At 40.2% G+C, this 26,217-nt stretch overlaps 1 protein-coding gene across 2 annotated transcripts in view; it reads right to left on the bottom strand.

The window, feature by feature from the left end:
* itga1 (integrin, alpha 1) overlaps positions 1-26,217 on the bottom strand; it is a 188,767-nt gene that overhangs the window by 153,654 nt on the left and 8,896 nt on the right. For both annotated transcript variants that reach the window (XM_048527733.2, XM_048527751.2), the window contains exon 2: positions 4,094-4,214. In XM_048527733.2, coding sequence (XP_048383690.2) covers positions 4,094-4,214 — 121 coding nt within the window. The remainder of the gene's footprint in view (positions 1-4,093; positions 4,215-26,217) is intronic.

The raw sequence follows: 26,217 nt of genomic DNA on the forward strand, positions 1-26,217 counted from the left end.
AAGTCCCAGATGATTGGAAAGTTGCTATTGTAACCCCCTTGTTTAAGAAAGGATCAAGACAAAAGAAGGAAAATTATAGGCCGATTAGCCTAACCTCGGTTGTTGGTAAAATTCTAGAATCCATCGTTAACGATGAGGTTTCTATATTCTTGGAAGTGCAGGGTCAGATTAGAATGAGTCAGCATGGATTTAGTAAGGGGAGGTCGTGCCTGACAAACCTGTTAGAATTCTTTGAAGAGGTAACAAGTAGGTTTGACCAGGGAACCCCTGTGGATGTTATCTATCTAAACTTCCAAAAGGCCTTTGATACAGTGCCTCATGGGAAGCTGCTGAGTAAGGTGATGGCCCATGGTGTTCAAGGTGAGCTACTGGCATGGGCTGAGGATTGGCTGTCTGACAGAAGGCAGAGAGTTGGGATAAAAGGCTCTTTTTCGGAATGGCAACCAGTGACAAGTGGTGTCCCTCAGGGTTCAATGTTGGGGCCGCAGCTGTTCTCTTTATATATTAATGATCTGGATGAAGGGACCGGGGGAATTCTGGTGAAGTTTGCAGATGATACGAAGTTAGGTTGCCAGGAAGGGAATACTGAGGAGGTGGGGAGGCTGCAGAAAGATTTAGACAGTTCAGAAGAGTGGTCCAGGAAATGGCTGATGAAATTCAATGTGAGCAAATGCGAGGTTTTGCACATTGGAAAAAGAATACAGGCATGGACTATTTTCTAAACGGTGAAAAAATTCATAAAGCCGAAGTACAAAGGGATCTGGGAGTGCTACTCCAGGATTCTCTAAAGGTTAACTTGTAGGTTGAGTCCGTGATCAAGAAAGCGAATGTAATGTTGTCACTTATCTCAAGAGGGTTGGAATATAAAAGTAGCGATGTGTTTTTGAAACTTTATAAAGCAATAGTTCGGCCCCATTTAGAATACTGTGTCAAATTTTGGGCCCCACACCTCGGGAAGGACATACTGCCACTGGACCGTGTCCAGTGGAGATTCACACGGATGATCCCGGGAATGGTAGGCATAACATATGATGAACGGCTGAGGATTCTGGGATTGTATTCATTAGACTTTAGAAGGTTGAGGGGAGATCTAATAGAAACTTACAAGATAATGCATGGCTTCGAAAGGGTGGATGCTGGGAGATTGCTTCCGTTAGGCGGGAGATTAGGACCCGCGGGCACAGCCCTAGAGTTAGACGGGGTAAATTTAGAACAGAAATGAGGAGACATTTCTTCACCCAGAGAGTGGTGGCCTGTGGAATTCATTGCCATGGAGCGCAGTGGAGGCCGGGACATTAAATGTCTTCAAGGCAGAGATTGATAAATTCTTGATCTCGCAAGAAATTAAAGGCTATGGGGAGAGTGCGGGTAAGTGGAGTTGAAATGCCCATTAGCCATGATTAAATGGTGGAGTGGACTCGATGGGCTGAATGGCCTTATTTCCACTCTTGTGTCTTATGGTCTTATGGTTTTATGCCCTCATCCTGTTAATGAATAAGAAAAATCTGCCTGTTCTGCACGTAAAACAAAACCTTTCATTATACCTCGGTACATGTGACAATAATAAATCAAATCAAGCTTCCCTTGCCAGAACATTCCAGGTATCAGTGACCGTCTGTGTAAAAAAAACTTGCCTCACATATCACCTTTTAACTTTTCCCCTCTCACCTTAAACCTACGTTTGACATTTCTACCTTGGGAAAATGACTATCTATCCTGTACAGGCTTCTCATAATTTTATACACTTCTTTCAGTTCGCTCCCTTAGCATTCTACGTTTTTGTGTAAACAATCTAAATTTATCCAAACTCTCCTTATGGCCACTTTTCTCCAATCCAGGTGACATCCCAGTGAGATGAAGGGCTCTGATGAAGGGTCTAGGCCCGAAACGTCAGCTTTTGTGCTCCTGAGATGCTGCTTGGCCTGCTGTGTTCATCCAGCCTCACATTTTATTATCTTGGAATCTCCAGCATCTGCAGTTCCCATTATCTCTGACATCCCAGTGAGGCTTGTTTACACGCTGTCCAAAGCCTCTATATCTTTCCTGAAGTATGGCAACCAGAGGTGCACCAGAGCATCTGCCTGGGGGTCCTTGATCATGGCTAAAGACTTGCTGCTGGCTATTTAAGGTGGCACTTCATATGGCAAGCCTTCCATAGGCGGTGATGTTGGGCTTTCACTGACTCTCAACCCAGCAGACAGGACCCTGTTGCTCCATTAATTCTCTCTGCACCTTCTCTGCAGCTGTAACACTATATCCTGCACAATATTCTGCTATCCTGATGCACATGGTATGGTACGATCTGACTGTGTAGCATGAAAAACAACATTTTTCACTGTATCTTGGTACATGCAGCTCTAGATCTTAAATGAAATCCAATAAAATCGTATAAAATCAAACTATGAAGGATAAAGCAGAATACATAAGTTGGCTGAAATGAAATATATGATATGAAATAAAGGTCGGGAAATTCAGGTGTGATTAAGGAAGGAAAATAAAAGAGATATATCGAAAAATAGGAACTTTTTAAACTTCCAACACTCACATCCTTATGAGGAAATGAGAAATCACATTTGTCAACTTAAATTTCCAGGTAGGAGATGTTGTCCAGTAGTCGTCATCTTTTAACACAACATTTGTTCTGTAAGCACCATCTTTAACTTTACCAGGCATTTTTAATGCAATATAAATAAGTAATTGCCAAATGGTCTTGCTGTTGGATTCATTTCAATGCCAGGTGGACTACAATATTGTCCTACATGGTACCCTACACTTCTCTCTCACCTTTAACTGTGCATGTGTGGATGCTACATTATACTTTTAAATTTAGATAGCAATAATGGTGAGCACTGATTTCTTTATCAATGATTTTATTTTGAAACCTGACAATGATGTTGTTTCCGTCTTTGTAGCTTCATTCTTCAGGAATCCCCCCACACCCAGCCCCTTCTCTTAAATTTGTACTCTACTTTTAAGAAAATGCTGTGTTTGTGGTGAGTTTCTTACAGACATTGAATGTAAGTTTTCACAACAAGCCTTCAACCCTGATGAAAGGATAAAACATCAAATTAAACATACAGACTGCTCATTGAGTTATGTAATAATTGCAACATAAGATAGGGGCGGCAAGAAATTATTTCTTACGCATGCTTTTTCTTCTTAACGTGCCAGGTTTGCTATGTTTTTAACGAGGTATTAATTTAAAATTTCAGTCTTGTTTGATTATCTGTGGATCAGAGACAAAACACCAGGACATATTAATTAAGCATCAGCCGTATCTTACAGATGTTTCCTTCCAACTAGACTAGAAGAAAACAAAATAACTGACACTGCAGAGCAGAAGGAAGGCATAGCAGTCATCAAGTGTGCAATTTTACAACAGTACAATATTTTGAACCATCAGTTGTATGAAACAAAATGAAAAACATGAGTTGCAAATAATTCAGCCCATGAAATGATAGGACAAGGGAAGGACATATATGGGAGTATCACCATCTTCAAGTTTCCGTTCAAATGCACATTCCCTAACTAGGAATTATATTGCTGTTCTTTCAAGGCGACTAGGTCAACATTGCAGTAGTCCCTTCCTAACTGCATTTGGGCTTAACTAGCACCCAATGGACTGCAACAGTTCAAAAGGGTCTTTCAGTGCCAACTTCTCAAAGGTAATTAGTGATAGGCGACACATTTTGGTCCATCGAATAACTTCCATGTCCTATGAAAGAATAATTTTTAAAAGATGTAACACATTGCCATTTTAATTTACCTTCAACTAGTAATCCAATGGTTGGTGTCTGATGCACTGAAATGGCTTATGAATTAGTTCCCGATATCATGCGTACACCTTTAATGGCTACTGGTGTCTTGTTCAGTGACTCCTGAAGTATTTGAAGCACCACTAATTTATGTGAAAGAGATGACTATGTTATTCAGGCAGGTCAGTATACCTATACAATGCCACTGCAGGTGGTGCTGTTTCACGTGTATATTATTGTGTCCATCTCCTTATTACTTCAAACAATGCCAATGTTTGGAACCTTTTTCTATAAAAGCAGAATAAGTTTTAAAATCTTAAAAAGCAAACTCTGCTTACCATTTCCCTTCATTATTTTCAAATTGTTTAACAGCATATCCAAACATATCTCTTTGGGAACCAGTAAATACCATCGGATTTTTCACATCAACATTGAATGATCTGGCCAGTTGCAATATACCTGTAGGGAAAGAAAGCATTAAATTAAATCCATGTAGAATGTAAAGCATTGGAAATTATTTATACTTAAATTAAATGTACCACAATATGGCAAAACTAAATTCAGAGTAATGGAGGCCAAATCGATGGGTTTGGATCAATAGTCTAAATGGTAGGATGAAATGGAAGAATAACAGTCCTTTTCCTAAATCCTTAGGATTGAAGCATCTTTTCTGGGTGAGCTAGGCTGTAGGTATTGGTTAGTAAACATTGGCGCCAACCACCCTGCTGTTCCATTGGAAAGCTGACCACTCCAGAATTACCCCGGTCCAGGCAGCAGAATCCATCCAGAAACAGAGACACTAACGGTTTTTCAGTCTTCATTTGCTAAAACACGGAGGTGCTGTAACTAATATTGTAAGTAATCCCTTCCAGGATCAAATCTCTTGATCAGAGCATTCCCAAAGATCACACAGAACTTGAATTGAGCTCTTGCCAGGTGAAAGTGGACAGTTCTCAAATAATTAGCCTTCTCATTACTAGTGTTATAAAGAAGGAAATTGTGCTTGAAATAGATAGAGGTCAAGTATATGGGGATACTTAGCATTTGAGTGTGAGAGGCTGCAACCAAAGGGCCTTCTGTTGAAAGTGCTATCCATTTAAGACTGGGCTCAGGAGGGATTTCTTCTCTCAGAAAGCAGTGAATCTGTAGGACTCTACTGCAGGGTGCTGTCAAGGCTGGATTACTGGATATTCAATGCTGAGAAAGACAGGTTTTAATCAGTAAAGGTATCAAGGGTGATGTGGAAAAGACAGTGAAGTCGAGTTGAGGATCATCAGATGAGGCACGACTTGGTTGAATGGCAGGTGTACAGGATGGGCTGAAGGGTTAAACTTGTTGATATTTGACAAGCGCATAACCTTGAATGGTCATGTGAACATTCCTGTATGTGCCAAAGATGGTGTAATCAGCATGTTTTTTGTCAATTTTTTGTGCCTTGCTGGTTTTTACGTTGTATTAGAGAGAGAGTTTTGTTTCAAGTTGCTGGACTTCACTTCGGACCAGGGTTGCAAATGATATTGGAACAAACTCAGCCTTTGGACTAGCCATCGATTGAGGGGTCTTTGATGGGCAGAAGGGCATGAGGCTAATTGTTTATTTTCTTTCTTTTTCATTTTTTTGTTTACTTAATAAATGTTCCTTTCTTCTTCCGTCTTTTGTTGCGACTCAATAAATGTTCATATTTGAGTAAATTGCTGTTGTCGAATCTTCTCCTAACTACAATTACCTGAATCCAAAAAGAATTGTTTGGATACATGCTATGATCAAAGACAGCAGGGCAGACTCATCAGGCTGAATGGCCTACTTCTGCTTCTATGTCATATGGTCTTATGTTTTTATGATAGTTAAGGTGGGATTCTACTGCAGAGTGCTGTCAAGGTGGATTACTGGATATTCCATACTGAGATGGACAGGTTTTAATCCGTAAAGGTACCAAAGGTTATGGGGAAAAAGCAGTGAAGTCGAGTTGAGGATCATCAGATCAGTCATAATCAATTGAATGGCAGGCGTACATGCAATAATACAATATAATTCAATGAGCAGAATTTAATGACTGCATTTGAAGTCCTAGGACTGGACTGGGAGACAAGTTGGAGTGGGGGCTGGAGGGATGGAGGGAAGAAGCATGGTCTTATTATGGACAGCCCCTTGCCTTCCTGACTCACACTATGTCAGAGGCAGAGATGGTTAAGACTGGCTGCCAGTTACAAGGCTAATTGTGACTCAGAATGACCAGTGATTATAATTCTATTAGTTTTAAACTAATTATGGAAAAGGATAGGCCTGAATTAAAAGATGAATTTCCAAATTGAAATAAGGGTCCAATTTCGATGATATTAGGCAAAAACTTTCAAATGTTGATTTGGATGGGCTATTTGCAGGTAAAAGGATGGTTAGAAAGTGGGAGGCCTTCAAAAAGGAGACAACGAGAGTCCAGAAGCACTATGTTTCCATTACTGTGAAGGGCAAGGCTGGTGGGTGTAGAGAATACTGAATAACTTGAGAAATTGAGGCTCTGGTCAAGAAAAAGAAGGGGACAAATTGCAGGTATAGACAGCTGCAATGAGGTGAATCCCTAAAGGAATATAAAGGCAGTAGAAGTATATTCAAGAGAGAAATCAGGAGGGCAAAGAGGGGACATGAGATAACATTGACAAATAGAGTTAAGGAGAATCCAAACATAAATAAATAAATACATTAAGGGCAAAAGAGTAACTAGGAAGAGAACAGGGTCCCTTAAAGATCATCAAGGTCACCTATGTGTGGAGTTGTGGAAGATGGGTGAGATATTAAAGCTTTGTTTACTGAGGAGAAAGACATGGAAGCAAGGTAACTTGGAGAAATAAATAGTGAAACCTTGCCTGAAGCGTCAGCTTTTGTGCTCCTTAGATGCTACTTGGCCTGCTGCGTTCATCCAGCTCCACACTTTGTTATCTCGGATTCTCCAGCATCTGCAGTTCCTATTATCTCTAATATCTTGAAACATGTCCATATTACAGAGGACGAGGTGTTGGACGTCTTAAGATGCGTGAAGGTGGCTAAATCTCCAGGGCCTGATCAGGTGTATCCCCGAACTTTGTGGGAAGCTCGGAAAGTGATTGCTGGGCCCGTTGGTGAGATATTTGTATTATCAATAGCCACGGGTGAGGTGCCTGAAGACTGGAGGTGGCTGATGTGGTGCCATTATTTAAGAAAGGTGGTAAGAAAAAGCCAGGGAACTACAGACCGGTGAACCTGATGTCAGTAGTGGGTAAGCTGTTGGATGGGATCCTGATGAACTGGATTTACATGTATTTGCAAAGGGAAGGACTGATTAGGAATAGTCAACATGCCTTTGTGCATGGGAAATCATGTCTCACTAACTTGGTTGAGCTTTTTTGAAGAATTAGTAAAGATGGCTGATGAAAGCTGAATGGTAGACTTTGTCTATATGGATTTCGGTGAGGTGTTCGACAAGATTACACCTGGATAGCAAGGTTAGATTACTTGAGATCCAGGGAGAGCTAGCCATTTAGATTCTGATGAAGGGTCTAGGCCCGAAACATCAGCTTTTGTGCTCCTGAGATGCTGCTTGGCCTGCTGTGTTCATCCAGCCTCACATTTTATTATCTTAGATACAAAATTTGTTTGAAGGTAGGAAAGAGAGGGTGGTAATGGATATTGTTTTTCAGACTGGAAGCCTTTGACTGGTGGGGTGCAACAAGGATTGCTGCTGGGTCCGCTGTTTTTTGTCATTTCCATAAATTAATTGGATGTGAATAAAGGAGGAATTGGTAGGAAGTTTGCACTTGACACCAGAATTGGTGGTGGGGGGGGGGGGGTAGTAGACAATGAAGAAGGTTAGCTCAGAGTACACAGGACCTTAATCAGATGGCCCGATGGCCTGAGAAGTGGCAGATGGAATTTAATTTTGATAAATATGTGGTGTTGTATTTTGGAAAAGCAAATCAGGGCAGAAGTTGTACACTTAATGGTAAGGTCCTGAGAATTTTGCTAAACAAAGAGGCTTTGGGGTACAGGTTCATAGTTCTGTGAAAGTGGAATCACTGTAGACAGGGTGGTGAAGAAGGTGTTTCGTATGCTTGATTTTATTGGTCAGTGCATTGAGTATAGGAGTTGGAATATCACATTGCAGCTGTGCAGGAAATGGTCAGCCACTTTTGGAACACTGCATGCAATTCTGGACTCCCGGCCATGTTGTTAAACTTGAAAGGGTTCAGTAAAGACTTACAAGGATGTTGCTGGGGTTGGAAGGTTTGAGCTAAAGGCAGAGGCTGAGGGGTGACCTTATAGAACTTTATGAAATCATAAGGAGGGGAACCTTAGGATTGTGGGCTCAGGGTTGGGTCAGGGTCAGGCCAGTTAGGGCTTGAGCATGGATCAGGTTTGGGGGTGGGCAGGGTCAGATTGGCAAACTGCTCAACACTGGGCCACCAACATTAACAACAGCCAGTCCTACTGAAAGGCTCCTCATTGTTCCCCACATCAAATCATACCCCACAACTCACACCTCTCACAGCAGGGAGAAGTTTCTCTCTATATTACCATTGTTTTCTATTACAACTACGTTACATATTACATATGTGTCCTTAAATACATAATTCTTCCACAAATTGTAACCATTTCCCCCCATCCATGCTGTTAACACCCCTAACGGTTTTTAATGCCTGTATCAAATCTCATCTTAATGTCTCTTCTCCAAGGAAAACAATCTCAAGATTTTTCAATTTATCCACATGGCTGAGGCTTCTGCTCCCTGGAATCATTCTTGTGAATCTTTTCCAAATTTCAATTTGATGACATTTATCCAGAACATGACACAATACTTCAGTTGAGGCCAACTCTGTGATTTATGTATGTTGAACCTAACTTCCAACCTTTTGCATTTTATAACACTCATGATCCCATATGCTTCTCTCTACCCTTGTACCTCATTTAGAGCTCTACCCTTTACTTTGTATCAGTTCTCCACAATCTGCCTAAGACAGTGTATCATCTCACACTTTTCAGCTCTGAACATCATCTGCAACTTACACCAATTTGTCAATACACCTTTGAATTTCTACATCACCCTTGTCAAAGTGCATCGCATTTTCAAGTTTTGCACCATCATTAAGTTTTGAAATTGTGTCTTGTACACAAAGATCTAAGTCATTAATTCAAATCATGAAGAGCATGGTCTTAACACCCCTACAAACCTTATTCCAGTCAAAAACAACCATTGACCATTGATCTCTGTATCTTGTCAGTCAGCTAATTTCACACCCATGCTGCTCTCATTTCTTTTCATTCAATGAACTGTAACGTTGCTCACAAATGCCATGTGGTATTTTATCAATTGCTTTTTGGAGGTTCATGTACACAATTTCAATAACATTACCCTCATTAACTGTCTATGTTCCCACTTTAAAGCATTTCAGTGTGTCAATTAAGGACAATTTCCCATTAATAAGTCCATGTTAGCTTTCTTTAATCAACCAAAATTTTCCCAAATGCTAAAAAACAAAGAGCTGTGAATGCAGGAAATCAGAAATAATAAATCAGAACTGCTGGAAAAATTCAACAGCTCAGGCAGCATCTGTTGCAAGAAAGCAGAGTTAATGTTTCCGGTCGAGTGACCCTTCTTCAGAACTCTTCCTTTTGCCTGATGTACTTTTCCCAAGTGCAGTTTGTCCTGAATTATACACTAAATGCCATTTATCATGCGTTTCATGGAGGATTCCTCTCTGTGACCCTGAGCGGTTTTCTCATGCAGTCTTCCCAAACATGCCTCATTAGCTATGCCTCCTGTCCCTATGGCACACCATGCGTCATATTCACCCGTTCAACATTGGCGGAAGTATCTGCTGGTATTCCTAAAGTTGGTAGCATCTTCAAAGCCCAACCATGCACCCAGCCAAATGCTGGACAGTGACTAATTGACACTCTCATGTACTGACAAGGACCTAGAAGTTCTGCTGCATGGGATGGAGTGTGACCTAAGATGCTGGTGAATGATTGAGATCCAGAGGAGCAAGTAGTTGGAATCATAGGTTACTGCTCTGGCTTTCCATGTCAAGAATTGTCACTGTCTGGTTTCTATCCGGTGAGTAGAAGAATGGGAAACTGCATATCAGTTAGGTGACAAGACATAATTAATGAGGTTGTTAATGTATACTAAGATGTATCTTGATGTTCACAAGTGAGAATTGCATTTTGCCACTCTGCTTGGGTGAAAAATGACACTTCTTGTTCTTGAAGTAAAAAACAACTCCTTACTTCTGATTCTATGATTCTCCCAAATTGCCTCCTTTGTTGAGCATCTGGAGCAAATTCCACCCAAGGTTTCTAAAAGTTTTTCTACCACCAAAGTAAAACAGAATAATTACACTGCAAATGGTGAATGGCAGTCTTTCTTCTGTAAAGTGAAATGGATGTGCTTTTGTGACCATCACTAAAGGTTTCACGATTACCATTAAAGGGATATCAAATTTTAACAAATTCAAATTCCACCATCTGCTATTAGTGGTATTTGAATTTGGTTCCACAGTACATTCATTGGGTCTCTGCATTATTAGCTGAGTGACAATGTCTCCAAGCCATCATGGTCCCTGGAAATATTTTTAGAAGAGGATCCTTTATTTTATATAGTCTCTCCATGTTCTTTGTACTGAGCTGTATCGCCTCTCACTTCTCTGCACTGAAATTCATCTGCACCTGTCTGCCCATTCCATCACTCTGTTGATGCCTTTTTGAAGTTCTATAACGTCCCCCTCACACATTACAACGCTGCAAAGTTGGGTGTCATCTGTAAGCATCTGAATTGTTGTCTGGGAACCAAGATAGATATATAAGCAAAGATCCTATTACCAATCCCTGGGGATCCCCATCACAAATATTCTTCCTGTTTGATAAACGACCATTGACTATTACTCTCTGTTCCCTACACTTTAGCCAATTTAGTGTCCATGTTAGTACTGTCCCTTTTATTCCATGGCATATAATTTTCCTCACAAGTCTGTCATGTGGCACTGTGTTGACATCAACAGCTTTGCCCCCATCAACTTACTGTTACCTCTTCAAAAAAACACCAGCAAGTTGGATAGTGATAATCTTTCCTTAACACATGCACACTGGCCTTTCAAATTCAACTCTCAGATTTCCAAATGCCTATTAATTCGATCCTGAACAATTGCCAATACAGGTTTCCCCAAAATCAAAGTTAAATTAACTGGTTTGTAGTTGTTGCGTTGATCTTTACAACCATTTTTTGAGCAAGGGCAAAATGTTTGCAATTTTCTAATCTTCTAGCAAGATTCCTGAATTCAGAAAAGATTAAAAGATGATAAATAGTGCAATTTTCATTCTTGCATCCTTCAAAGTCCTTGGCTACGTCTCATTTGGTACGTTATCACTAGTGCTTTGTCAAGATATGGTGCCTTGTCAACTATAAATACCAACAGTGTCTCCAATAGCTTCTCCCTATTAATTTCAAATCCTTATAGTACTAAGTGTCCTCCTCTGTCACCGTGGCCTGGGCAGATATAGCTCATAGGCAAAGACAAATACAAAGTATTCATCTTACATCACTGCCATGCCTTTTGCTTGCCTGTGTACATTCCCTCTTTGTTTCCTAATTAACCTAACTCCTCTGTATTCTATCCATTAATATTGAAGTGCTTATAGACAATTATTCTTTATGTCAGGTGCCCATATTATTTCACAATATCTTTTGCTTTTTCATGTTTCCTCTTAAATTTATATATTCTGCTTGGTTTTCAACTGTATTTGCTACCTGACGTCTGTCAAAAACAAACTTCATCTTCTTTAATTTAAGTTCTGGAAGCTTTGGATTTGTGCATACAACATTTGAAGGAATATGAATTGACTGTACCTAAACCATTGATTTGAAGTACCCATTGTTCTTCAAGAGTTTGTTCCACGTCAACCTTTACCAGTCCATCTGGACCAGCTCTCTTCTGGCTCTGTTGAAGTCCTCTGTCTACCAGTTGATTATTCTTGCTCACGATTGATCAATATTATCATTGACCATCATTGGAACACTTATGATACAATGATCACCGTCCTCTAAATGTTCTACCACTGTCAGATATTCTACTTGGTTCATCTCCTTGTCATAAACGAGGTCCTGTTGGAACGCTAGAGCCCAGGACTCAAGTTTCTGCTGCCGGTGACGCTTCCTGGGCATGGGCATATCTGGCTGATGAGAGGTGTCCTTGACTCCCCATGACAGGAATTCCAGATTACACCAAACAACTCAATTGCACCTTTTTGTTCTACGGCTAAAGCTAATTAGATTTTTCCCTTGATCCCCTTGGGACATCCTCTCTTACCAGCACTACAACTCTGTCCTTAATCAATACCATAACCCAACTCCCCTTTCTTCCTTTTCCATGCTTTCTGGACATGTTGTATCCAAAAATATTTAATGCATAATCCTGTTCTTCTGTATGAACCAGGTCTCCATCATCACTACATCATATTTCCATTTTATTATCTGTTTCCGCAACTCAGCAATATTATTTACCATTCTCCACATAGTCACGTACATGCTCAGTAATCCTAAATGCAACTTTATTATTTTCCCTTTTATTCTAATATCCTACTATTTCTTACCAATGTATTATTTGCTTTTCTGTGTGTACTCCCACATATATTGGATTTCCTCTCCAGTATTACTTTCTGGTTTCCGCCCTTGTCAAATTAGTTTAAATCTTCCTAATTGCACTGTCAAATAATCGTGTTTGGAAACTGCTCCCAGAACTGTTGAGTTGTAAATGCTCTGGCATGTACTTGAGCTTTGTCCCTCAGTACGAGTCCAATTTTACAAAAATCTAAACAATCTCTTTTGGATCATCAACAAGCCACACATTCATCTATTCAACCCTTTTATCTCTATACACACATTGTATATGGTCTCAGGAGTACTTCAGAAATTACTAATTTTGACATTCTGTTTGCAAATTTGTTTTCCACCTTCCTAAATTTTGACAGCAGGACTACATGCCCCGTTTATTTTTTAGCTGTTATTAGCATTGATATGAACCTACAGTTAATGTGGCGATGGACAAAATAAAGACATAAAACCTATGTAAGTTACCACGTTCTGCACTCCTCGCATGGTACCTTCCCATGCAAACACAGAAGGTGAAACATTCTACAATCTACAATCCAACCCCACCACCAAAGACAATTTTCCATTCCCACCCTTGTCTGCCTTCCAGACAGACCATTCTCTCCGGGACTCCCTTGTCCACTCCACACTCCCCTTTAACCCCACCTCACCCAGCACTTTCCTCTCCAACCGCAGGAAGTGCTACACTTGCCCCCACACCTCCTCCCTCACCTCCATCTCAGACCCCAAGATGACTTTCCGCATCAAGCAGATGTCCACCTGCACATCCGCCAATGGGGTATACTGCATCTGCTGTACCCGTTGTGGGTTCCTCTACATTGGGGAAACCAAGCGGAGGCTTGGGGACCGCTTTGCAGAACATCTACGTTCAGTTTGCAATAAACAAATGCAACTGCAAGTCGCGAACTAATTCAATTCCACCTCCCATTCCTTAGACACATCCATCCTGGGCCTCCTGCAGAGCCATAATGATGCCACTCAACGGTTTCAGGAACAGCAACTCATATTCCACTTGGGAACCCTGCAGCCCAATGGTATCAATGTAGATTTCACAAGCTTCAAAATCTCCCCTCCCCCCACTGCATCCCAAACCCTGCCTAGCTCTTCCCCGCCTCCCTGACGTGTTCTTCCTCTCACCTATCCCCTCTTCCCACCTCAAGCCGCACCTCCATTTCTTACCTACTAACCTTATCCCACCCCCTTGACCTGTCCGCCCTCCCCGGACGAACCTATCCCCTCCTTACCTCCCCACTTATACTCTCTTCTCCACCTATCTTCTCCTCTATCCATCTTCGGTCCACCTCCCCCTCTTTCCTTATTTATTTCAGAGCCGTCGCCCATGCCCCTTTACTGATGAAGGGTCTAGGCCCAAAACGTCAGCTTTTGTGCTCCTGAGATGCTGTTTGGCCTCCTGTGTTCATCCAGCTCCACACTTTGTTATCTCAGATTCTCCAGCATCTGCAGTTCCCATTATCTTTGAGTGAAACATTCGCCCATTCACCACCCCCTTTCTCACCATCTAAGGCTGTAGACACACTGTCAAAGTAAAGCAATGTTTTACTTGTATCTGGCCATGAACAATTCCTTTGTAATTTGTAAAGGTGCCCAGCAAGATGGCGGCAGTTTAAGTCAGTCCATTTGGAGCTCCGCTCTGCTCACCAGTTCTCTTTCTCCGTCTTTCTGTGTCCTTCTTTCCATTTTCTCACTTCTTCTCTCTCCCACTGTAGAAATGCTGTCTGCCTCCCACACTTTTTAACTACCTACCTAAGGAGTTTGGAAGGAACCAGGTTGCGAATGGGAACCATGTGGAGCTGAATGCATGGGTTATATCCTGCAGCGATGGCAGATTTAGTGTGGGCCGGAGAAATGGTGGTGGATCAAGTGTGGGCCGGCAAGGATGGGTCAATAAGGCAGCGGTGGTGAGATTGGGCCAGTGATGCGGCCCAGTGCAGGATGCTGGCAGCAACATAGTGAGGTTTGGAAAGTCCTCAGGGGACCTACGGCAGTTGGACTCTCTTAAGTTATTGTTTTCTCTTATCTTATTCTAAGTTAATGTGAATGCCGCCATGTATGTACAGCGAAGGTACATACTTTTCACAGTATTTTTACATTGAACACATGTGGCAATAAACGATTCAATTCAATTAAATAAAAAAAACTGCCCTGTTGCTCTTCCTCTACCTCTGTCAGAAGAATAGCAACAATTTCCAATACCATTTTCAATTCTGACAAAGTCACACCAGACTTGAAATGTTAACACTGTTTCTCTCATCATAGATGTTAAGTTACTCCAGCATTCACTGTGTAACACAAAACTGCCAGCAAAGCAGCAAGCCTAAGGATTGGGAGCAATTTAGAATTCAAATAAAGAGGACAGAACGTTTGATCAAGAGATGAAAAATAAGCACGTGAGTAATATTTCAGGGAATATAAAATCTGACTCTAAAAAGTTTCTTTAAATATGCATGGAGAAAGAAAACCATGAAAATTACAAATCGTAAATGTACAAATGATGAAATTGGACATATGCTTTGGTTCTGTCTTCACAAAAAAGGGCACAGATAACCTTCCAGAAATATTAGAGAAACAAGAATCTAGTGAGAGGCCCATATTGAAGGAAATCAGTATTGCTCATCAGATGCTGATGAAATTAGTGTGGTTAAAGGCTGGCAGATCTCTAAGGCTGGAAAATCTACGTGCCAGAATAACTTTTTAAAAGATTTTTGATCCCTACAGTGTGGAAATAGGCCCTTCAGCCCTAAAAGTCCACACCAACCCCTCAGAGTATCTCACCCAGATCCATCCCCCATAACCCACATAATCTACACAGCCCTGAATACTACAGGCAATTTAGCACTGCCGATCCACGGGGCCTGTACATCTTTGGGCTGTGGGAAGAAACCGGAGGACCAGGAGGAAACCCACACAGACACAGGGAGAACATGCAAACTCGAAACTGACAGTTATCCAAGGGTGGGACTCAACCTATGTCCCTGGTGCTGTGGGGCAGCAGTGCTAACCAGTGAGCCACTGTGCTGCCTGAAGAAATTTGCCCAGGAAATATTGGATGCATAGGTTGTCACCGTCCAAAACTCTATCGACTCTGGAGCAGTTCCTATAGGTTAGAGAGTGGCAAATGTACCTCCACTGTATAAAAAAGGGAGGAAAATAGAAACATTCTCAAGATAACTGCAGATCAGTAGGCTTAGTATCAGTATTGGGGAAATTGCTAGAGTCTACCATAAAAAACATGGTAATGGAAAATTTAGAAAGTGTTAACAGCATTGCACAAATCTAGCATGGGTTAATGAAAGGCAAATCATGACTAACAAATGTACTAAAGTTTTTTGAGATTGTAACTGATAGCATTGATAGGGGAGAACCAGTAGATGTGATGTATTTGGATTTTCAGAAGGTTTATGACAAGTGTCCCATAAGAGTTTGGTGGGCAATATTAAAGCACGTGTGGTAGGGAGTAATGGGGTAGTGGGGCAGTGCAGTGGAAATTGCATCCCTCAATTCCTACAGTTGTCACAAATGTTACAGATTTTATAAAATGCAAAGATCCTGAATTTACCCAATTTCAAGTGCCAGGTAAGTAGAAAACACAAACTAGGTTTCTGTACTGAATGAGAATTATTATTTATCTAAGTAATTAGACTCTACCTACAAGTAAATATTTAGAAATCATCAGCTTATAATACAACACACACACAGACACACACACACACACACACACACACACACACACACACACACACACACACACACACAAACTGGGAAAAAAAACATTTCGGTAGTCTTTGCTCCTAGGCAATGTTGTTGAGATGATTTTCATGACTTTTCTGCTGACCAGCATGATGCATTTCACGGTTTTTCTCCAGTTGCTTCCACTCATTGGTGAGAGGCAGAAACTCATTGATTCACTCATACAATAGTCTTTGACTTATCAATCAGAAGTTGTACCTTACAAGGACTGTCACAGGAATGATAAACTGGTTTTTTGGGGGTTTATAGCATGTTTTGACTTCAGAGATTACAGAGACCACTCCTGAGCTGGGGAAGAACTGAATTCTTCTGCCTGTCTGTCTGTCTGTCTGTCTCTCTCTCTCTCTCTCTGTGTGCGTCACTTGTTCCCTGCTCTAAGCTGTTCAGTTACCTGAGCATCACACAGTGTAGGCAGGCAGAATGTCTGTGTCATTTAAAACTGGTCACTAGTCCATGGAATAATCAACTTCTTGTTGCCAGCACTAGCTGCTTCAATACACCCTGCTCCGTTCCAAATCACTGGCAACATAAACTCCAATTATTGTTTGTTCAAAGAGTTGTTTACATGATTCCTGCAGTAAATGTCAGGCTACCTGCTTTTCAAATGGCAGACAGCTTTCCAAATCGATTTCAATACAGCTCTTTCTAATTTTAGTTCCCAGTTTTTAAAATCACAAAGTAAAAAGATAAGGTCCTCACAGGATAAAAAAAAAACATGGTTTTTAGAAGTAAAGGATAGCAAATGGACAGTAGAACTTGCAGTCTTTTGTGAAATCATTGACATACCATATGTCCCAGCCAACCTGTGTTCACCTACTTCTGATCCCAGTTGTCAGTTTTTCCTTCTCCTTGGCATACTATCACCCAATCCTTTGTCTGCCTAACTGTGGTTCTCTCTTTGGTCTTCAGCTCCACATGTCCTTTCTCTTATTCACCTCTTGTCTTCAACATATATACCACCTTTTCCAAGCCACCATTAGTTCTGAAGAAGGGTCAGTGGACTCAAAACGTTAACTTTGCTTTGTATCCACAGATGCTGCCAGGCCTACCACATTTTTTTCAACTTTTTTGTTTTACATCCTGAGTTTCTGAGTTCTTTGGTTTTATTTTGTACAGTCGGTTAAAATCTTAGTTGGATCTCAGTCAGCACATTCACAACAAAACAAAGAAAGCTGCTGTAAATTAAATGTTCACTTTGCAGACAAGAGAACTGAAAGCACCAATGGGAACAGGCATCAAAAAATGCACTGTCCCATTGCCGGTGTCGTTGTTTCCAAAATAAACTTAAATTACTGAACTGCAGTGTTTTCCATGTTTTATTCAAGTTTTTCTGTTTTTTGTTGAGTAAGTATTATTATTCTGCATCTATTGTGTTAATTCTCAGCATGATAATGCCGGCAAACAAGAATACTTTGTGGAAATAGACTTTCAATATTCACAAAATATACTTTCAAAGTGTGAATGGTCTTCCATGAGAACAAAGGATATAATATTTACATATATGTGTCATCTAACTGTATCACCTTGCCAAAAACAATGTTCTTTGATCAAAATGATGTTTGAGTCAAGGCTTTTGTGAAATGAAGTACAAGTATATACATAAAACATGTCTGAATGCATCTGTCATCAATGTCTAATGAGTGTATGCAATAAATTGCTTTGAACTTCTATCCGAGAGTATACAAAAACATGGAAGTGATTAGGATGAGTTTGGATTACTTATGCACATCCATGCTCATGAGAACAAATCAAATTTGATTTTTATGAAAGCAATCTAATTTAATATGATGGCAGCACTTAAATGCACTGTCTAGTAGATACATCTATCATGCTCCAGGTTCCAAGAAGCGAGTTTGGCCGCATGCAAAGGGATTGGAAGAAATCAATCACAGTGTCAAAGTAATCAAATTTGGCTCAGTTAGTGACACTTCTGGCTCCAAAAGAGAAAGTGTTGGGTAAAATCCGATACCCTGATTAAAAGGCAAGGACATGGAAGTTCATTAAACCTATTCCATAACTGAAACTCTCACAGAATGTGACTATTCCCATGTCCTTATGCCCCATCAAAATTCCTAAGGCTACAGGCTTTTATCAGAGCTCTTTCCAAATGTTACACAATTAGAAAGATGAGTGGGGAAGTGAATGACAGACATTTGCACCACAATGCAAGTAGACACACTGGAAATATTAAAAAATTAACTTCACAAATCAGCTGATGTTGCTGCCAATTCTTAGTCTGCACTTCACCTTTCTTTTATTCACTTGTGGGCATCTCTAGCAGAGCCAGCATTTATTGTTCATCCCTAGTTTCCCTTGGAAGGTAATGGTCAGCTGCCTTCTTAAACTGATGCAGTACATGCATGTGGCTTGACCCACAATGCCATTAGATAGAGAATTCCAGGATTTTGACCTAGCAACAGTGAAGGCACAGCAATATATTTCCAAGACAGGATGGTGACTGGTTTATTGGGGAACCCGCAGTGGGGGGTGTTACCATGTATCAGCTGCCCTCGTCCTTCAAAATGTAAGTGGTCATGTGTTTCGGAGGTGCTTCCAGGGATCTTTGGTGAAATTCTGCCATACATCTTGTAAACAGCACACACCGCTGCGACGGAGCATCAGCAGTGGAAGGAGTGAATGCTTGTGAATTTGGTGTCAATTAAATGGGCTGCTTTGTCCTGGATGGCGTCAAGCTTCTTGAGTGTTGCTGGAGCTGCACCCATCCAGGCAAGTGGGGAGTATTCCATCACATTCCTGACTTGTGCCTTGAAGATGGTGGACAGGCTTTGCAGAATGAAGTGGTGCATTATTCGCCGCAATGTTCCTTGCCTCTGATCTGCTCTTTCATTCGTAGTACCTATGTGGCTAGACCAATTCAGTTTTTGATCAATGGCAACCCCTAGGATTTTAACAGTGGGGGGATTCAGCAATGGTAACACTATTGAATATCAAGGGACTATGGTTATTACATCTCTTATTTGAGATGCTTACTGCTTGGCATTTGTGGCGTGATTATTATTTGCCACTTTTCAGCCCAAGCCTGATATTACCTAGATCTTGATAACAAAGTGTGAAGCTGGGTGAACACAGCAGACGAAGTAGCACCTCAGGAGCACAAAAGCTCATTTTGCTTAACCCCTGTTGATATGATCAGAATTGATCTGCCACAGGAAACAGAGTTTCACACTGAAGATGATCTCCTGTTAATACAGGAATGTTCTTCTGTTGCAAATTTAAAAATTTCTACCAAGTTTACAGTAATCAATAAACTAATGATTTTTTTAAGCTATCACTAGTTTCTTTATCTGCATAGTTACTGAAACAGCGTGAAAGACATGGCTTGTCCCCAGCAAAGATCAGTTTTCCATTAGCTATAATGGAATACAACAGATAAATTAGCTTTTGTTATTATGGTAGGCTCAAGAGATTCTAATAAGCATATTAATTTATTTTTGGAACAAAAACAAAGCTGCTGGAAAAGCCTAGCAGGTCAGGCAGCATCTGTGAAGGAAAAAACAGAATTAATGTTTCGGGTCCAGTGACCCTTGCTCAGAACTGAAGGCTACACAACTGCTTTTGTTCTGAACCACATGCTAGCAACTTAGGCAGTTCAGTTATTTTTCCCCCTCAAACCCCCATGTCAACTCCCACCCCACTAACCACCACCCCCACACCCCCCAGTGTGCCCACCCCCCACCCACCCTGAAAGCTATAAGGTAAGGTGCTATGTAATTTGAAGTTCATTCTTTAGGTTTTAGGTAAAATGATAATATGATGAAAACAATCACTGTATCTGCACTGAAGAGTGCTACATACAGATTTATGGCCACACAGTAATGAATGAATATTTAAAAGTAAAATTAAAATTTGCTGTGTTAACTTAACTGAGCTATTTTGCTTTGTAATTAAGGACTACAGATAAAAGCTGATCACCCAGAGAGTTTTCAAAACTAATATTACCAAAATGTAATTGAATGTATGAAGCCCACATCCCTTTCAATATCACTAAATTCATTTTAGCAAGGAACAAGCATTTAAGTCTCTCATTTTGCATAAAATGGACAGCAAGTAATTGTAAGGTAACACTGAAACAGAGTTTGAAGATATAGTAATTAGAACTCAATTTGGTGACTGCAGCAGGGCAGTTAGATTCCTCTGGTCAAATTGGAAAGCACCTACTTGACAACATGCTAAAAAAATCTACAGCCAAACAACCTCAGATACTAAGTCTTAAACAGTTCAACAGTTTGTCCATCTGCAAGATTTTCAGCAGCTAGGCGAACATATTGGGAATTTTGATGCAAAATTCAAATGGTTGTTTTCCCCTGGTGCAGACATTTTTCTGTGCTGTAGCAAAGGTAAAATTGCTGTAAACCTACAAGGCCACTCTCCCAGTAGTGAGAGAGAAATTTGCTTGTTGATGGCTTAAGCTGAGGATCACAACACCTCAGGTGAGGAAGAAGTAGCTTCAGATGGGGGAAATTGAACCTATGCTGGGGGCATTACTCTGTATAATTACACAGCTACCCAGCCAACTAAGCTAAACAATCTCCTCACTAGAGTGTAGACCTCTTTGACTCTAAGATTAAATCAGTGATCCTCACAGGATTTCTGATTCATTACGATGTCTGTGGGAGAAATGGAATTCCAAAATATTGCTGCTGTTCATGAATGTGATTTGTTATTTCTTCAGTTTTCATCTTAATTTACTTTTTTATTTGAATACAATGTCACTCTGTGGTGTCATAGAGTAGCATCGTAACAGTCCGTTCAGGTTCACCTCATTTATTTTCGCTTCAACTGACTCTTAAAATGTTACTGCTGAAAACAAAGATATGTACCAAAGCTTTTTTTTACCTTATACTTGTCAGGCCAACATGCCAAATTTCAAATGATCACAGCAATTTATACTATAGAAGAAAAGTGGTGCTGATTAGTTGACAAGTTAACTCTGATTGGCTGACGTGTTGCTATGGTGAAAGCAGCGAAAAGTATTGGCAGTGATAATGGGAACTGCAGATGCTGGAGAATCCAAGATAACAAAGTGTGGAGCTGGATGAACACAGCAGGCCAAGCAGCATCTTAGGAGCACAAAAGCAGTTTGGCACGACAAGTCTCTGAGTATTTCCCTATTAGATGATCTCTCTAATCAGAGTAATGTGACTTTACTTCTTGTTACAATGCAATTCAAAACAAATTGATTTTATTTCAACCTCTATTCTACTTAACCCTCTTACTCTGGGGCTGCGTCAATTATTAATGACTTTAGCATTCCTCTTTGGGTATTAGAAAGTATGTGAAGATATTGTGGTTTAACTTAGCTTCCATATTAGCATCCATCCTTTGCAGTGCTTCAAATTCTGTTTAGCATCAATCTTTAATAGCTCAGATAAAACTGTTTTCTATAAAACAATGAACCATTGTAATGAGAGCGTATCACTTCCCAATTATGAAAGTGAATACATTTCAGATTTGATTGGCTATGTTTTTGGATATTTGGAAACTGTAAAAGACATCAAATAAATGTAAAGGATGGTAGGAACTGCTGATGCTGAAGTCTGAGATAACAAGGTGTAGAGCTGAATGAACTCAGCAGGCCAAAAGCATCAGAGGAGCAGGAAAGCTGATGTTTCGGGTCTGGGCCCTTCTTCAGAAATGTCAGCTTTCCTGATGCACTTGGCCTGCAATGTTCATCCAGCTCTACACCTTGTTATCTCTGTTTAAAAAGATGAAAATCTTCCTTTCTTTGTACTCTTAACATATATTTGGATATATAAGATTACTAGTATTTTCCTTATTAATTTTTGATTGCAGGAATGGTTTGCTATTATGTTTTTAAGGATTTTAAAATGGTAATCTCATAGGCTGCTCAAGTACAACCAGAAAGCTTTGAATAATCAGAATTTATGAAGAGTGCATTTTTTTGGGACCTAGTGCTTCTAACTACGCCATTGATGTAAAAAACAAAAGAACTGCTGATATTGTAAATCAGGAGCAAAAACAAAGCTGCTGGACAAAGCTCAGCAGGTCTAGCAGCATCTACGAAGGAGAAAATAAAGTTAACATTTCGGGCCCGGTAACCCTTCCTCAGAACTTCCTGAGCTTTTCCAGCAACGTTGTTTTTGAATCCCATTGATGTGCTCAATGTCTGTCCACAATCTGCAGGTCAAATGCAAGAGCAAATTATGAATACATATCAATTGCCATTTTAGTTATTTAGAATAGACAAGAAACGGGCCATTTAGCCCAACTACTTCATACTGGGGCTTGGACTTTGCATAATCTCACCTTTGGCATAATTTTTTGTTTCTTTTCCTCACACACTCATCGAGTCACCTTCTGAATGCATTTCAATTTTTTGCTCAGTGACTTCCTGTGTTAGTGAATTTCACACTTTAATTATTTATTTTCTATGGAATTTGTTCAGAACAATCTTGTATTTGTGTTTCAGAGTTTTGGATCCCCTCACTAATGGAAATATTCTCTTCATCTATTCATACCACGGAGTCCAAAACTGTATCAGAAGTAGAGTATGATCAGAGTCTATAAGCCTGGTTTCAGTTGTGCTACAAACTTTAAATGTTAACTCCACTATCCTCTGCTCCACTCCTTGCCAACGCCTCTGCTCCTCTTACAGTAACTTTAATGCGATCACAAATTATGAAACTTGCCCGTTTACCTCCGTCTTCACTGTCCAAGGCGAAGCAACAATTCATTTGAACTTCTTTCAATTTAGCGTGCGGTATGGCTGTTCATAGTACAATCTCCTCCTCACTTGCGAGACCAATTGATCACTTCGCAAAACACTTATGCAAGCGAGATCGTCATTTTCCGATTGTTTACCTTTTCAATGCATCAGCTTGTTCTAATGCTTACATTTTTATCCCTAGTCTGCTGCAGTGAATGTTCTAAAGAAGCCCATACAAGCTGACGGGGCAGCATCTCACTTTACAGTTAGGCACTTTACAGTTTTCTAGACAACTTATCGAATTTAGCAACTTCAGATGATGGGCTCTTGTCTTCATTTTGATACTTTTTTGATACTTTGCAATTCCAAGTTCCTGCATTTTGTTTTCATGTATTTGCTTTCCGTCAGTGCTCGCCTTTACTCTGATAATACCACTGAGGCTGGACCAATACTGTGCCTTATTTCACAGAACAATGAACTTTGCCTTTTGTTCCCTGAAAGCTTTGATCTCTAATCAGCAATGATCTAACTGATAGAACAGATGTACACCAATGTACATATACAAATATAAACGTTCACTGGAGAAATAATTGAATAGGAACAATGTGAGTTTCAGAACAAGAAGCTAGGAAGGGAGAATTGGTCATAGAACATAGAACATTACAGCACAGTACAGGCCCTTCGGCCCTCGATGTTGTGCCGACCTGTCATTCCGATCTCAAGCCCATCTAACCTACACTATTCCATGTACGTCCATATGCTTGTCCAATCCCTGGTCAGGATGCAGGTTTCCTAAAAAGTCTGCAAAGTCGGATTTTTAAATTGTGTTAGGGCTGCACGAAAACCGTGGTCTGCGTTCGTGTTACAGTAACAACTTCAGCATCGTATATTTATAAAAGTGTCAGAGATAAAGATCTCAGGCAGTAGTCTGTGGTTGTTCAAGCAGAGGGTTCAAGCTGGGAACCAGAGTCTACTGCTTTGGACATGATAGTGTTGTATTAAAAACCAGTTAAATGAGACCCAAACAGGCCATAACTTATATGGCACACACAGAATAGCAAGGGATAGCTATAAACAGAATTTAAGAACAACTTGCTGTTTCAGTGGGTAGAGCAGTTTAGTCATTTACTCTTAAGACATGCCAAGAAATGAATTGACCACTTGAGACAGATACTAAAATGTGAGTTTATAAGGAATCAATGCTTTTGTTCGGGTATACTACTGTTTAGTAGTTTAATAAAGGTGTTTCATACTTAGTGGCATCGTATCCACGTTGTTATCTGCCATTGATATCTGGACCAGAAAATTAGGTTCTATAGACAGTACACTTTTGGAAGACTGCATGCAATTCTGGCCTCCCTTGAATACAAATGGGGTTGTGAAACTTGAAAGGGTTCAGAAACGATTTACAAGGATGTTTCCAGAGTTGGAGGGTATGAGCGATGAGGAGAAGCTGGGGCTATTTTCCCTGGAGCATAGGAGGCTGAGGGGTGGCCTCATAGAAGTTTATAAAATCATATGGGGTATTGATAGGGTGTATAGTCAAGATCTGTTCTCCATGGTGGCGGAGTCCAAAACTTGAGGGCCTTGGTTTAAGGTGAGAAGGGAAAAATTTAAAAGGGACAACTTTTTCATGCAGAGGGTGGTGTATGTGTGGAATGAGCTGCCAGAGCAAGTGGTGGTGGCTGGTACAACTACAATATTTAAAAGGCATGTGGATGGGTACAGAAATAGAAAGGATTTAGAGGGATATGAGCCAAAACGCTGGCAAATGGGACTAGATTAAGTGATAATATCTAATTAGCATGAACAAATTGTACCAAAGGTAAGGTTTCCATGCTGTACATCTCTATGATTCCATGACCTTCAAAATTTGAAATCTGTATTACACAGAAGGACAAGGGTAGCAAATGCATGGGAACAGCACAATCTGCAGGATCCCCTCCAGCTCAACACCATGCTGTCTTGGTACTGTATCACCATTCTGTAACTGACACTGGATCAAAATCCTGAGACTACCTTTGGATTGCTACTGTGTGGGTGTAGCTACAACTCAAGGTAAGCAGCAATTCAAGAAAGTGACTCACCACAGAGGGCAATTAGGGAGGAGCAATGAATTATGTCTTGCAAAGGATACATACATCTCATGAAAGAATAAAATTGGCCTTTCTCAGAAGTAGCAAGAAAGCTTTTGTAGCTGCATCATTATTATGGAACTTAACTAGTGTTAAATCTAGAAACACTTAAGGTGGAGTTGTATAAGCCAAATAGAATGCAAGTTCATTAATGCTAAGCAGTCAAATTTATCAAGATAAACATATCCTTTGTCCCATTCACATTTAAATGCACAGTAGTGAATTGCAGTGCAATAAACACATTCCAATTTTGAACTTTGATGCACATTGGATGTATTTGAAAAAAAAACCTTATTTTACCTGAGTTATGCACAAAACATTGTGACAAAGTCAATGTTTGATTGAGATCACAAGCATTGCAATCAACATTGGGACAGTTCAGGTTTAAATGTATTAACTACAGAATCCATATGATAGAATATTGTGAGGGAGATGTCATTTGAGTGGATGTCTGCAAATTACAGACTTCAGAGTTGTGCTATGATTCCTCTTTAAATGACTGGAAATTAAGCATCATTTTGTGTGATTACTGTTAAGAATGTCTGCAGTGAAATGCAGGGAGGCATTATTCAGAACATTGGCAGAACCTCTCCTGAATAAAAAACAAACTTTTTTTATTATGGGTCATGGAGCACCATTAATGAAAAGAGTAAAGGAAGGCACAATGCATGCCATTCTTTGTTTATTGCTGAACAGCTCTGATAGAAACTAAGATAATGTAAGAGAATAAGATGTTACCATGGGGACAGGATTCTCCTGTGTGGGTTCGATAGTAAAACACAATACTGGGTTATGATTTAATTCTGCAAAGTCCACACCGAATATCTGTCCAAGAATAACAAAACCCAAAAGTAGCAGGAAACAGATAATTAAAACAACAATGCCTGCTTGTTGCCATACAAATTGAATAAATATCAAATCTTGCAGCACTGAAATCAGTTCCTTGGTCAATTTCTAAATGCCAGACTGCAGGCAGATGAAAAGCTGTCAAATAAACATGTGTTGAAGACAGATGCAAAGTGAATTTTGGGTAAAATTACCAAGAATAAGCATGGTAATCTAACCAATCTTACGCTCAAAGTTTGGAGACTACACTTTAAAGCAACAAAGTGTGCTATTACTTTCAAGCCCTTCTTCTGCAAGATATATTGTCCACTATGACCATATATCAAAATTCAGAGACTGAGGACCTATAACTTTCCAACTCATGTTAACAATCAGCTAGGTGGCTTGGGC

The sequence above is a fragment of the Stegostoma tigrinum genome, chromosome 1, assembly GCF_030684315.1.
Source record: "Stegostoma tigrinum isolate sSteTig4 chromosome 1, sSteTig4.hap1, whole genome shotgun sequence".
NCBI lineage: Eukaryota > Metazoa > Chordata > Chondrichthyes > Orectolobiformes > Stegostomatidae > Stegostoma > Stegostoma tigrinum.